Below are 15,582 nucleotides of genomic sequence, written 5' to 3' on the forward strand. Positions count from 1 at the left end.
AACGCTCGAAACCATTTCATTTCGCAGGCAATTGGGGGGGGGGGGATTCTTGATGCCGGCATTTATTTTATCCGACTGATAAGCCGGTTAAAATGACATACTACGTGCACGCACGCACCTCTCACGCATCAGCGTGAAATTGATTCGTTGCTTAAGAAAAAAAAATCTGCACAATTGGAAAAGTGTAGATACGTAAATTTCTTGTGTATTAATCCTTCGCGATTATGATGTAATTATTAAATAGGTTTCTAATTTTTCTCTCTTGTAACGATAAAAAATTTCGAAAGATTACTTTCTATAATATTTGAAAACTATATCTTTTTTTTATATCGAATAACTAATTTTTATTCTTTACTAAAAATGTATGCAACTACATATTTTTCTGATGTTTCCGTCGCAATATCTTTAATTCGAACGGTTTTAAAACGCAAAGAGAAATGTAGATTCAAGAAATACTTCGAGCATTTTCATTTATCTAAATTTTGACAAATTTCACATTACGTGTCGCAACAAAACGTGATTACGACAGTAAATGGCCGCAAATGCAACGACACGGTGGAAGGACAGCCGCTTATTTACATATTTTCCAACCCTTTCCGTCATCCACCTACAAGTGGCGGTACGAAGCGAGAAGCGTGAAGTGTGCGCAACGTTCCTTCCACAGGTCCGTGACGTGCGCGGTGCGCGCCGGTAACACGTGATTCGCCGGTTTCGGAAACAGGGCTGGAGCGAGGTGTCGTGAGTGGCGGGCGCCACGAGGCCCCGAAAGCGGCGGCGAATTTCCAAGTGAATCCCGCCGCGGTTTTTACGATCAATAATTGATTCTCGTGAAAATCAATTGGAATTCGCAAACAATCGGTGGAAATATATGCCACCAAATACAGGTTCTTTTGCATCTTCAGATTTTTCTATCCTCGTTCCTTTTTTTTCTCCATATTATTTAGGCACCGCTCACAATAGAAAAAATATTAGGAACAGGATAAATATTAAATAGAAATAAAGAAATTAGAAATAGAAGTTAAATATAATGCACAATAGATAAGACATTTATGTATCTTTATATCTTATTTGTTTTCATTTATTTAATCATTTAAGCTCTATTTCTAATTTTTTATTTTTAATATTTAATATTTATTTTTGTTCTTAGTATTTCTTTCATTGTATGTTTTATCCTTTTAATTTTTTAGTGCAGGAAGTGCAACATATAGATTACAGATAAGATGTAGATAATGTGTTGGAATTGAGTAATTATTTTAATATCTGTCCATGCAAATGTAATTTATTGTTATTAAATATGCTTATAAGAATCATTTCGTTGGAAAAAGTCATATAATTATAATCAATTAATTAATCTTTATTTTCGATTTATCGAAAACGTCACGTCACAAGACATGTTAAGAATAATAAAAACATATTAAAAAATAGTATTGCATCGCGCGAAATCAATGTTCGTTTACCCTAATAAATTTAAAATCATTGACCCGGTTTCGCGAAACGACAATCGCCCTTAAGTACAGTGACGTTTGGCACGTCCCTGAGACGAGCTGAAGTTGCCGCCGTCGCCGCTCAGCCCCACCACCGCGGCCATTCGCCGTACACTCAACAGATTGAGGTGTGGCCATCGAGGGCAGCCATTTTCTTGATTTTCTGTCACAAGATTTCAGGTAAATACGCAAATATATCTTAAATTAACGCCGACCGGAGTGGTGAGAGGGTGCGTGGTGCGTCGTGTGTGCGGACGTCGCGAGCGTTTTCCAGGCGCGTTGGAGATCCCACTGGGACATCGGACTTCTCGAATACGGTGCTAAAAAAAGGGAAAAAAGGAGCCTCCTCCTCCTCCGTGAGCGAGTGAGGAAGAAAGAAAGAGAGGGAGAGAGCGAGAGACGGGGATAAGTAGACGGGGGGAGAGAAAGAGAGAGAAAGAGAGAGAGCGAGTCGCGCCAGGAGCTCTCGAGGGAGTGCCATGCGTCGCGAATCTTGTCCGCTTGGTATCACCGCACGGCGAAGCGCGCTCTAAGTTCGAACACGGGTGTCTCGATTCAACGCGCAAGTTCGATTCCGCGTTCGATCGTGCGCTTGCGATTCGTGCTTAGTCTACATCCACGTCGTCATCGTTATCTTGGTCGTCGCCGTCACCGCCGCCGCCACCACTGCCGCGGAGCCGAGCAAGTAAATCCGTGCGACGGAACTCTTGGAATGTTCTCGGGCTCTACCTGACACTACGTGGCCGTTTAGTCCAGTAAGTAAACGCCTATTTCGCTCTCTCTCTCTCTCTCTCTCTCTCTCTCTCTCTCTCTCTCTCTCTCTCTCTCTCTCTCTCTCTCTCTTTTTCTATTGCCGCGACTATTGTTCCGTGTGTATCCTGTTACGCCACGCACTCTCGTGTCTGTCGCTTCCCTTTTCTTCTTTTCCCCCGAGTTCTCGCGAGTGATGCGAGTTCTTCCAGAAAAGGAAAACCGTGTGAGTGCAGTTAAAAGGAACAGACACCTTGTGCTTTTATCATTTCGCCTCTCGACCGGCCCTCCCTCTCTCCCCCCCCCCCCCCTCTCTCCGCCCCTATGCCAAAATCGTAATTGTGCGGCTGATCTACGATCGGCTGACCGTCTCGCCTTCGTGACAGCCGTCTTGATCGTGCCGGATATTGCCCGACGACGACATTTCTTCTCCCTCCACCTCCCCCGCCCCCGCGTAAACAAATTCTGAGGTACGTGCGCGCTTCTGACGTGACGCGATTGCGCCGCGAACGTGCCCAGCATCGTCCGGGGAGATCCCGGAATCCCTACGTGCCATTCTCGATTCCGCTCTCGCACCGCGCTCCGCTTTCTCATCCGCGTAAAGTCCTCGGGGAGGATTTTCGCGATCGCGGTGAAGAGGAAAGGAGAGAGAAAGAGAAAGAGAGAGAGAGAGAAAGAGAAGAGAATTCGCGACGGCTAAAAGGAACGCGCTCCTAAATTACCGAGGTCTGTTACTCTCGATCAGCACTTTCTACACCTCGCCTCCTTTCTCCGTGTCGCCGCGAGTGCGCGCGTACGAGCATCTCGTATACGCGAGCGAGTGCAGGTGAGTGCAGATAGAGCGAGCGAACGGGCGGACCTGTCGAACATCTCGAACGTTGGTGGCGTCTCCCGAGAATCCCGCGTCATCATTAGCGTCTTCTAGGCACTCGCGTCATCGATGGCGTCCTGAGTATCCGCTACGAAATTTCTCGTCTTTTTCTCTCTCTTTCCTACGCGCGCGCGCGCGCGCGCGCGCGCGCTTTTCTCTTTCGTCTCCGCGACAGTGCGACCTTGGCCGTTGCTCGCTATCCGTCCTCATCGTGGTGGAAAGTATAGGTTAGTTTAGCCGAGAGATACACTCCTTAGGTCTCGTTCGTTTTAGACATACTTTCTTAAACTTTATAATATTCTGTCTATCTATCTATCTTTCTCTCTTTCTCTTCTCACTCTCCTTTAAGATGTTTAGATGCGAAAAAGTGTGAAAGGAGATCTAGACAGAGAGGTCTGTCCCTTTTAACTCTACGTTTCCTCTCTTTCTCTATGATTCTACCTTCTCATCTTTACAAAAACCGCGAGTACGTCTTCCTTTTGTTTCAAGCACAGAGGGTGTAATGAGTGACAAGCGCGATTGAAAGGAACACATACACACACCCCTCCCGAGGTAGCAATATTGTCGTCCTCGTAGGAGAGGCGCTCGGCAACTGGATTTAGGGGTCATCAGAGGTGACTGCTGCATGTCTTCTGACGCCGATCGCGTGCTCGTCCTCGTGGAACTCTATGTTTCGAAGAAATACACGAAAGGGTTGGTCCCAGCTTGACGTACAATATTCTATCGACACTCGTTTGATATAGCGGCATGTACTTTTTTTTCTCTTTTTCTGTTACACACACACTGTCTCTCTTTCTCTTTTTCTCTCTCTCTCTCTCTCTCTCTCCCCCTTTCCGATAAGTTGTGAGCGACGTGTGTAAATTGCGAAACAAAGGACTCATTCCTGCGTGTCGAGAATATTCGTGATATCGACGTGGACGCGATCGTCCGTCGCGCGAAACGCTCGGCCGGCTTCGTTCTCGAGGCTGAAAAAGGGACGATATCTGATACCATTCTGTCAGCAGGAAGAAATTCTTGTGACTCTCTTGTACCTCATAGACAATATTTCATGTGCTTTCGCTTTTGTGTAACTTGCTGAATATCATCATAGTTTATTATTACGATGAGATAAGACATGAGGGGCCAAACTTTTGCATTTAAGCTTTTTTCTCCTTTTGTTGCTATCATTTAATAACTTCTTCTTGAATCAGTCTTTTAGTTCGCTTTTTTTTTGTAATAAGGTAATCATATTTCAGATCGTTGAACGATTGAAGCCTTAACGGTTGAGATGGCCTTTTGAATTCTTCTGGGATTCTGTATTGTCACGTTTATACAGTGCACCACTGGATTTGATTTACGTTTTGTTGGATGGTTCTTCTCTAATGAATATATACAACATTTGATATTGCATGTCTAACCGCTAGTAATCTTACCAATGTCTTCTTTTCTTTGCATGTAGTCTCTTGATAAATTCACTGCATAAGGTATAGTCTTTGATCGAGGAGAACTTGGTATAATAAATGTAACCCTTGTGTGTGGACCAATCAATATAAGGCATTACTATAAATATTCCATTTCGTATATCATGCTGTTCTTCTGAATGTAAAATATTGAAGACCCTACCTTATGTAGAGAGAGCCACAACGAATGTAATATATCTCAATTGAAATGTGTACATTGGTCGTCGAATATGGTGGCATAAGAATCGTTATGACTTGGTCACTGATAATCTCCTGTTGAAAATCTCGTAACATATGTATTTATATACGTATAGAATATGTGTACACATATCATATGTATACATTTCTTTCTTTTTAACATCAGAAGGAAAAGAATTAAGATAGAGTATCTTTCAAGTTTTGTCTATAATGAAGGAAGATCTCGGATTTATGCAATTTTTAACATAAAGCAGAATGTGTATGTATGTGTGTGTGTACATATATATATATATATATATATATATATATGAAATTTATATATATGAAAATATATATGCATTTATTAATATATGTTGTATGGTATATATGCGTTTATATCGCAGCTTCCTTTATTTTATATTTGACATATAAAATGTCCACTTAAAACAGACGCTGAAAGAATGATTAAAAACATAACGGAAATCATGATCCTATGCATCGGATTGCCAAGCAAATCGATGTTTTATTAGATATCAGTATCAGGTGTACGACCCAGTCAGTATCCTTTAAGACTTCAGTTTTCGTAGGTCTCGCTTTTTCATAGCGTGGTCGAATAGACTACAAGACTTTAGAACATATCTCTCTTGTCACTTGCTTCGTAAATAGTAATATTGATAACATAAGTAAAATAGTAAAGCAGCTAAAGGACATTTTTATTCTCTGAAAAAGAAGAGATTGTCTTCTATGATCGGCTTGTGTGAAGTAAAGAGACTGCGATAAAATCGAGGAAGAAAAAAGCAAAGAACAAAATTATAGCTTGCGAGATTTGAGACATTATTTTAAAACATTATTACGCTCCGAGAGGTGTACATAACGCGAGTTACACAGTCTCACGAAGGTTTACCCTAATTTTCTTCTTCCTATTAGGTGTTGGAATTAATTCGTAGCGTTTTTAATGAAAGAATGTTATTTATTTCACATGAGCATTAAAAAATACATTAATGAAAGTACTTCCCATCACTTGTAAAACGCTACGAATTAATTCCAACACCTAATAATTCTATTCTGAAGAATGCTTCTTAGTCTTATCACTCCTTTCGTGTTTGTATTACACGCTTTCGATTACAAATATTTGATCTGCTCCACTCTAATTGTAATAAGTAACTGACGCTGTATAAGGGAAGCAAGTTTACTAATGTAATCAATCACTGACTCTAATTCTTAATTCTTTCCTGCTATCTCCTGCTATCTCTCGATATATTTTGTTTTTCGTAATATGATTCCGTAATATGTATGCCACAAATCTTTCACTCCGCATGCTTTTAATTTAAATAGTCTGGTAGCTTCCTGTATATCGCAATTAGTTGATTGAAATTCTTTATCGATATCAATTTGATATTACCTTTTAGATTGTAAGGTATTTCAAACTGTATATGTTGACACGTAAAGTACACGTCTGAAAGATTAAATTTACAGAGTAATTTATTAACGTTTATCTTTTGCACTTAATAAGCATAAGGTTATTTGTTGTATAGATAATGTTAGTAAGAAAGTCTATTCTGCCTGATTACTTCATACGTAGGATGGAAACAGTTTGAAAATATGTGTACTTCGTACAAAGTGAGTCACAATTAGCGAGAAACGCGATAAAAACTAGCGAACATTATCGCATTCAACATAATACGATTGCGAAATTAATTGTAAAAAAGAATTCTATCTGTAAAGTAGTAATAAAGTTATTATTGATGGAGGATTGCCCATTTTTTGGCAATTATAAAAATATATAAGATACTTCCCGGAATTTCATTTTGAGACACACAGTATTATCTCCCCCTTTATGCAGATAAAACTACATCGATAAATCGATAATAACGAATTAGTCGTTTAAGATAAAATTAATCTACATATATTGTCAAGTTCTTTTTTATATGTATGTAAATATGTACATTCTATATACAATAATATTACATATAATAGAGAAGATTTGACGATTTTAGCACATTAGGATTTTGGTATCATTTGATCGCAATTGTGAAAGTTATCACTAACTTGTAATAAATGTACTATACCACATTCCGCTTTTCGTATCAATCAATATTCTTATTCATTTCTGAAGTGATAGATGTTCTAAATGAGCAGTGTCAAACTATACATAATCATCGTGATGATTTTTCTATTTCACTACCACTATACATACCACGTATACTCTTTTGTATTTTAGGATTCATGGCAGCCATTAGAAAGAAGTTGGTTATTGTAGGCGACGGTGCTTGTGGTAAAACATGTCTTCTAATAGTGTTCAGCAAAGACCAGTTTCCTGAGGTGTATGTACCCACAGTATTCGAGAACTATGTCGCCGATATCGAGGTGGATGGCAAACAGGTGCGTCTCGTTTTAAAATTTCCTTATTACCTTCGTCAAAAGATCTGCTAAAATTCCTCTTTTAATGACCTTTTCGCTTCTTCCAAACAGGTGGAACTGGCTCTTTGGGACACAGCTGGACAAGAAGATTACGACAGGTTGCGTCCGTTGTCGTATCCGGACACGGATGTTATCCTAATGTGCTTCTCCATCGATAGTCCCGATTCCTTGGAGAACATTCCCGAGAAGTGGACACCAGAGGTGAAGCACTTCTGCCCAAACGTGCCCATTATCCTTGTTGGAAACAAAAAAGACTTGCGCAATGATCCTAACACCATCAAGGAACTTGGCAAGATGAAACAAGAGCCAGTTAAGCCTGAGGAGGGTAGGGCCATGGCGGAGAAAATCAATGCTTTCGCCTACCTTGAGTGTTCTGCCAAAAGCAAGGAAGGTGTAAGGGAAGTTTTCGAAACGGCAACTCGAGCTGCATTACAAGTATGTCTCAATTATCTATTCTAATAGTAAACTATAATAAACTATTAAAAAAAAAAATGAGAAAATTAGATCGCTAAGTTGGGAGTTAATATGAAAAGATACATTCAAATTTCAAGAAATATTCAGCTATATATATATATATATATATATATATTACGACATTGCTTAATATTTATCGTTGTTAATACATATAAATGTATGCAAACACTAATGCAAATATTTTTAAATCTTAGGTAAAGAAGAAGAAGAGGGGAAGATGTAGGCTTCTTTAAGATGTTGTGACAAGTGAGCCCATGGTTACAGGCAAAATTATGGAATTGCGGAACTAGCTGTAAAGAAGCTAGTCGTAATACTGCAGATCCCCAGCGGAAACCATGATATAACATCTTACCTTTAATTATTTTACATAATAAAACAAGTCTACAGCAGCAAAAAATTAGTAAAACAAAAAAGAAGGTGCAACCGCGTCGACAAATACATATATACCTAATGTTATAAACTGTCAATGAAACTGAAAGGACTCGAGAAATACTAAGTAAATTCAATACAAGTATACTTATAATCTTACGGAAAACTATAATGTACATTGTAATGACTATTGATTGTGTAATGTTTAACAGTAATTGTGCTTCGAGTTTAAATGATTAAAACAAAAAAATGATTGTCATACCAACAACTATTTACATTTTACGGTACAGAATTATCTTTATCATTGTAGTAATTATTACTATTATTATTACTATCTCTTTATTAATATAATTAATATTATTATTATTATATCCATTCTACATCTTTGTTTTTTAATCGTAATGTCTCTTTATTTTGGTAATAAACAAAATGAAAGAAAAATTTTTGAGATAGAATATCAATAATAAATTAGAATATCAAAATATTGAATACGCAAAACATGCGAAATACAGTCAAAGAGTAATAAGACTCAGAGAAACAATTCGAGAGAACTTTAAATCTTGCATCTTGCTTTTTTATTAAAAATCGTCACATTTTTGCGACTCTTGAATGGTGAAAAGAAAGTAAACGGACATTTATTATATTATAAACGCGCATAGATAGATCAACAGATCACTGGATTTTTAAGATACCAATTAGATTAAATGTGTGTATTATTATATTTTATTATTATTATTACCTTATAATTATTGTACGATGACACTAACGTAACAGAGATTATAACAGCGACTACATTTATATTTATGTATTCGGGGAACGCGTTCTTTGTGTCTGACCAAGCCGTGACTGGACTTGCGGTTTGCGCTTTTTTATACACATACATACGCCATCGATATCTTTAGCGTATGATATACTAAACTCGGAGATTATCGGTCGCGTACAGCGACGCCGTATATATCTCGCTTTGATTTTGTGTGCCACAATTGTAGAGCCGAGCTGCTTCGCAAAATTCACACCAATGTTCGACCTATTTGTTTCACCATTTGAGCTCTTCCCATTTCGCTTGTGCTGTCGTTTACGCCGAGATGAAAAGAGAAAGGATGATGCTACACTCGTCTTCTATAGATCCGTCTAATCTGTAAGATTATTGTAATGAAAAAATTGTCTCTTACAAAGGTGATGTTGAATTAACGGCCGCGTAACGCGATGCCTCTCTCGGCCGTTAATTCAATGAGCTCGACTGCGGAATTGTGTTCACTAAGTTCTCTCCTCGTTTCTCTTAGCGAATAGTAGATCTTGTTACACAGTACGCTTTTACGGAACTTCTCCAAGACATCCGAAGGAAAAAGAAGCTTAGCGACACTTACTTAAGATACTTCTGCCACGAGCAAACGCGCGCACGACGGATTCGTAGAAAGCAAAGAAAAGGAAGGAAGGCGGAGAAAGAAAGTGAAAAAGAGAGATGAAATGACGGGAGATATGTATATTAAGCGATTAAGTTTGCCCGAGTTAATGAGTGCTTTGGGAAATACGTGTCAAATACACGCTCCACTCTACAGGTCGCGCGTCGCTGCGAAGCTCGAAAGTGTTCTTTTATATTGAGTTTCGTGGTATATAGATGTGTGTATACACACACACACATATATATATATATAATTTTATATATATATATATAATTATATATACATATATAATTTATATATATATATATATAAAATTATATACACACATCTATATACACGTACATACGTATATTGTATCAATTACGCACCCGAGATATTGTGTATATACATATATGATATAAACTCTACCATATTTTCGCGTATCACGATAAACATACGCGCGTCAAGATTCAAACACCGTTTTTCCAGAGCACACACACATACACACATTTACACACCACACTTCATATACTTCCGTCGCATGGCAGAGAAAGAGAGCAATAAATAAAAATTAACGAGAATAGGCTTGATCGTCTAAGATCTTTTAATATTGTCACATGAAATTGATCAACGCGTGTTCAATGTGAGCGAGCCGTTCTTTTTGACGAGCTAACACTAAGAGAAGAAAAGATATGCATGCATCTCCTACGTTCGCACAAATACATATACACACACATACAGACACGCGAGTACTTTTTCTTAAAAGGCTCCGTAAATCTCAAGATTACCTTATCAATAAAAGGCGATCTTATATGATCGTCGTAAGCTAATCTTTTTCATAAATAGAGATATTTTGAGACTCGTGTTTAACTGATTTGTACGAGAAGAAAAACCCAAGAAATGAGAGAAGTATCGGCAGTTTTTTTCCGATGTGTGTGTGTGTGAGAAATACTAAATCCGATTTTTATGAATCAGGAAAAAGGAAAAGGGATCATTGATTTTGACTTCCGAAATCTTTCTATCGGCTCACACCCTTTTTCTGCAAAACTACTAATTAAGCTTTTGTATGTAAGACTGTACGATTAACCTACGAACGCTATGATAACAAATTGTAACTAACAATAAACATTTCTTATGACGTATATAATCGGCTCTACTGCTAGATGATACCCGTTAAAGCGAGAAAATTTTATTTGCGTATCTTTTTTTTATTTTAACATGATACTAGTTCGTATGTACATCATAGATGATAACTTATAATTGGCTTCAGGAAAAAGAATAAAAATCTTGACGGTTTTTTCTTATAAAACAATTTATTTTGGCTCTTTCATATATAAACAAAAATCGCTGCATTATCTCTTAACTTAGCGTAGTCGAAATACGTGATATTGGAATGGAGTGTTGCTTTCTGTATAACTTTATAATTCGCCAAACATCTTGGGAAAGCATGTTGCGAAAAAAAATTTCAAATCGGTTCTGCGCGCTTTATCACGTCATTATACAATCGTTATAAAGTATACAATTAGTATATGTAGACAATTCTATATGCTAGAGACACTCCCCCCACCCCACCCCCATTCGAACATCCATTTTTCACTTATTGCAAAACGTCTCGCGGAAAATCCATGATATCTGCACTCTAAGTGTTATTTCTGTTTATACACATTTGCTTGTTCTTGAATGTATTAGAGTTGCTTTGTGTATTACGTGAGAAAAACTCACGGATCGCTTCGTAGATTAATGCATTAAAAAATGTAAACGAACTTTGTGATCGTTTACATCAGTTAATGTCTTATAGTTCGTCAGTTCTAGGTTTTAACGCCTTGCCCTTGCGATCGTAGCCCTTGAGCTCGTCGGTAGAGTGCTTGGCAATATACTTGATGAAGTCATCAAGCTCGCGACCGCCCTCATATCTGACTGGATTGTCCTTAGCATCCTTAGGCGCCCAGTAGAGCGTCGGGAAACCGCGTACTTCGTATGGCGCTGGTACGTCATTCGCTGTGGCGTCGAATTTGACGATCTCAATATCCTCGTCCACCAATTTATCACCCAACTCGTCAAATACTGGTGCCAGTTTCTTACAGTGGCCACACCAAGGCGCGTAAAATTCGATTAGTGTATCTTTGCCGTTATTGACAACGACTTCGTCAAAGTTCTTGGCAACCCCGACCTTCACGTTACCCGTATTGCTATCTGGAATCGGCTCGGATTTGAGATACGGTTCCAAAGCACCGGCCTGCAGATCCTTCAGGAACGCCTCGAACGTGTCCACGGAGAACTCGTCTTTGAGAACAAATTTCTGATTCTTATCATCTCGTGCTAGAATGACTGGTTTATCACCCTTTGCGTAGTCGATGCCAAAGTCGTTCAGCTCGTGCTGGAAGTCATCCTTAGAAGATATAGCGAAGGAGTACGCGGGGAAGTCCTTAGCGACCTTGAGGATCCTGTTGCGCCAGTAGTTCGTACCTTTGGCGTTCTTCACGTAATCCACATTGTAGTAGGCAATTACCAGAGGATTCTTGAAGTCCTGCGCATTATCGCGAGTGCGTACACCAGCGATACCGTAGCTGTAACAAAGTCGGCGTTAAAAAGTAATTCCAAGATTATCTAAAAGTTTCGATAAGAAGATGAAACTTACTAGTTCTTGGTAACGAATTCATTCACGTCACTAATAGAATCGCTGCCTTTGTATACAATGTTGTTATCTTCGAACTTGTTCTGGAGTATTTTTGGTCGGTAAAGAACAATTGCATTCCTGAAAAAAGGAGTATTTTAGTTATAAAATATATAAAATATATTTCATTTCTCGAACAATTACTTTCTTTGTACAAACGAACAGAAAAAATTATCTCTATAATTCTTGAAACACATACTTGTGAGATACTTTGTCCAAAACTTCCTTCGCCGATGTGTGAGCGAATTTTACTTTTTCTCTGAGCTTCTTGGAAACAGTATGATGTGCCGCAGACAATGGTGAATCATCCTTTTCGAAATAACCTATCACAACAACTTCGTCAGTTTCTAGGAACGTCTTGTGGGCCTTTTCGCTAGTTAGCTCTTGAGATGCTGGCCCCACTTGAGACTGAAATGATAATCATAGGTAAGAAAATTGTACAATTGGATTTCCATAACTAAATAAAAGGTATGAGATATTACCTTCATGTACTTAACAATGCCGGCTGCTTCTCTAGGACCATTATAGTCAGACCTGACCTCATTACGCTCAAAGATTTTGAGTGTCGGGTAACCGTTGACAGAGAACTTGTTGCAAGTTTCCTTTCCGGCCTCTGTACAGTCGACCTTGGCGAGCGTAATTGGTGGCTCACTACCTATAAGCAGCTCAGCTGCTTTTGCATACTCTGGCTTCAAACGTTTACAATGCCCACACCTGTGGCAATGAAATAACACATTCTATAATTAACTTCCACTTAAGAATTAATAACAATAATTAATAACATGGTGACAAGCTAATTTTAGTAATAAACTCTATTTCTGGACGAATATTCAATAACTATTGTTTTACATAAAGTTATAATCTCTAAAAAAAAAGTATTAGAACTACTTTTTGCTATTTTTTTTATTTGCGTTCAAAATAAGTTTTAATTTTAAGGCAAATAACATCTTTTTTAGTTTATTATATCCTTTTGAACAAAATAATGTAAAAACTAGAAAAAGAAAAAGATGGAACAACCAGCAAAAAATATAAAAAAAAAACAAAAAATTGAAAATTGAAATAGAAAAAATATATGATTCACACAGTGAAAAACTAGCTATTTTAATATCTTTATTATGAGATAAATAAAGATAACTGTTCACGACATTCGTCAGATTTTGGAGATATTCAGAAATTTGGATACGTCATCAAATTGAATAATGCCGTATGCCGGCGTTTTGCGCATCAATTAAACGCGCAAAAAATATATCTTTCGATAGAAGATACGAATCTTATCGTCAACAAAGACTCTGTATTACAACGTAATACAGATTAATACACCATAAAGAGCTTCTCAAACGATTTTTCTACTTGATTAATGACGAATGCTGACGTTTTTCCCTAATCCTAGCTATCCGCAATTTTTCTCTCTATTCTTCTTTGCGAATATTTCGTTTTATTGCGAATGTAGGAGTTTCGATAGTTCGTAAATGCGAGAAAAAGGCGTCGATACAACGCGGCCAGAAAAGACAGATCTGACAGATCTGATGAAGAAGTCTCTCTCACCATGGTGCGTAAAACATGACGAGCGTGTTCTCGTGACGCTCGAGCTCGCTCTCAAAGGTCTCATCGGTGAGTTCCAGGACATCTTTCTCGTCGGCGAAGGCACCGAGCAACAGCAACGGCAGGACAAACAGGCACTTTCGCAACATCCTCACGGTAGTGGGTCGTGTGATCACTGATTGTTGGAAGAATTGTCTGTCAGTATCAGCCGCCTACACGTCCGTCCGTCCGTCGTAGTAGACGTGGCTCTTCCAGGAAGTACTGTGGCTGGCGATACGCGATGCGGTCCGCGCGGTGCTGTCGCGCGCTGATTGGCTGGCGTACCGCTAGCGCGCCGATTGGCGAACCTGCCGCCTCGTGTACCAATTAAACGGCTTGCCACTTGCGCGCCGATTGGTCGGTTTATCACTTATGCACAGGTATATCCGGTGTCCGAAAAATCATGCTGCTATGCGATTTCTTATCCTACAAGACAAATCACAAGATAGTTTAACGTCTACGTTTTTACAAATGATTTGATTTTGATTCTTAGACAGATCAATGCTTATTTAACTGATTATAAACAGATAAGATAAGTCTCGATTCAAAATAAAAATCTTGTCCCGAAAGACACTGCAGTTTCTTTAATTAGATTGACAAAATATTTAATTTTGACTTCTGAAAATTCCTAGAAAATTTAAATAATTTCAAAAAAGAATTTTCGAACAAATTTGAGACTATAAAATCGAAAAAGTTTTACTCGATACCCAGTTTTTCTCGAACAAACGAGAATGGATTAAAATGGATTGAAATTTTTTTCTATCCATTTTAATTCATTCTCGTTTCCGAATGCGTATTTTATATATATATAGCGAATACTTTTTTTGGATTTAATTAGATTTAATTAGATTTAATTGGATACAATTGGATTGAAAAATTGCATTTCCCATTCAAAATTTTGAATTAAATAGTATTCAATGTGTATGTTATGCACAGAAAAAGCTAATATTATTTTTAGATTGAAAGGCATAGAAATATGCTTCATGCAATTCCTATAAATGAATAAAAATATATTCAGGATTGAAAAGCATTCATTTTAACATTCGTGAATCAATATTTCTGAAAAATCTGAATCTATTTCAATTCATTTCAATCCATTCTCATTTGCTGGGTATATATACATGTTCTTATTATTATACGTCTGGTGTATACTTATCTGATAACACAAGATGCGACCTCAAGGAGACCAGAAGATAATGTCAGATAATATATTCGAATACATTGTTGATGAAGTTGTCTCCATATCACTTTCTACCTCTATATTAATTTAATTTTAATTTTGGTTCAATTACTATTATCTTTTTTCTAACTCTTAGAAAACTACTATTACTATTTATTTACATTATTATTTATCTTTTTTTTTAATTTTTAGGGCTGATTGTTCCATCTTCGGCTAAACCATGTGGTAATTTATCTAATGGATAAACAAAAAAGTAAAAGCAAGATTATTAATTTTTATTAATTATTAAGATTTAACTATTAAGATTAAGATTAAGATTATTCCTAATGTGCTGCAGTGTTATTAAATTTTGATTATAGCTTGAATACTTTCACAACTCTTTTCAGATAGTAAATTTCTCGCTCACCGCGCGAAGTTGTTAAATAACAACTGTCAATTATCATTTCGTGTTTATAATATGTTAGAATTTTACTTAAAATAAATTTTTTAATTATTATCCACGTTTCGACATGCATTTATATATTATAATTACACATATACCGTGGCGATAAGCCACGCAGAAAAAACTCCGCTTTTTTCTTTTTTTTACTCTAGGAAACTTTTAATAATCAAAAGTCCCTCCGTTCATATACAAGTCTGATATAAGACTATCGATACAACGAAGACAGGTTTCGTCCATTTACACGTTGCGTGTTTCATATATATATAATTTATATATATATATTTATTTATATTTATATATATATAATTATATTTATATATGTATACCGATTATTTACA

At 37.4% G+C, this 15,582-nt stretch overlaps 2 protein-coding genes across 5 annotated transcripts; one reads left to right on the plus strand and one right to left on the minus strand.

Annotated features, from left to right (window-relative positions):
- The first annotated feature begins 1,550 nt into the window (after positions 1 to 1,550).
- Rho1 (ras-like GTP-binding protein Rho1) lies at positions 1,551 to 8,426 on the plus strand. 4 transcript variants are annotated; one of them, XM_011059437.2, is made up of 5 exons: positions 1,571 to 2,239; positions 3,595 to 3,798; positions 6,943 to 7,103; positions 7,194 to 7,577; positions 7,811 to 8,426. In XM_011059437.2, the coding sequence occupies exons 2-5, from the start codon at positions 3,774 to 3,776 to the stop codon at positions 7,847 to 7,849; spliced, it is 609 nt and encodes a 202-aa protein (XP_011057739.1). In that variant the 5' UTR covers positions 1,571 to 2,239; positions 3,595 to 3,773; the 3' UTR covers positions 7,850 to 8,426. The 4 variants fall into 4 exon arrangements, with proteins under 4 accessions (XP_011057742.1, XP_011057739.1, XP_011057743.1 ...); XM_011059439.2 differs by lacking the exon at positions 1,571 to 2,239 and adding an exon at positions 3,139 to 3,332 and having other exon boundaries at positions 3,600 to 3,798; XM_011059440.2 differs by lacking the exon at positions 3,595 to 3,798 and having other exon boundaries at positions 1,551 to 1,664.
- Positions 8,427 to 10,661: 2,235 nt separating this feature from the next.
- ERp60 (disulfide-isomerase A3) lies at positions 10,662 to 13,864 on the minus strand. Its single transcript, XM_011059442.2, has 5 exons — positions 13,587 to 13,864; positions 12,524 to 12,755; positions 12,241 to 12,449; positions 12,006 to 12,122; positions 10,662 to 11,934 (listed from the first exon to the last, which is right to left on the minus strand). The coding sequence occupies exons 1-5, from the start codon at positions 13,730 to 13,732 to the stop codon at positions 11,160 to 11,162; spliced, it is 1,479 nt and encodes a 492-aa protein (XP_011057744.1). The 5' UTR covers positions 13,733 to 13,864; the 3' UTR covers positions 10,662 to 11,159.
- Positions 13,865 to 15,582: the final 1,718 nt, after the last annotated feature.

The sequence above is a fragment of the Acromyrmex echinatior genome, chromosome 2, assembly GCF_024713525.1.
Source record: "Acromyrmex echinatior isolate Ae372 chromosome 2, ASM2471352v2, whole genome shotgun sequence".
In the NCBI taxonomy this organism is placed as follows: domain Eukaryota; kingdom Metazoa; phylum Arthropoda; class Insecta; order Hymenoptera; family Formicidae; genus Acromyrmex; species Acromyrmex echinatior.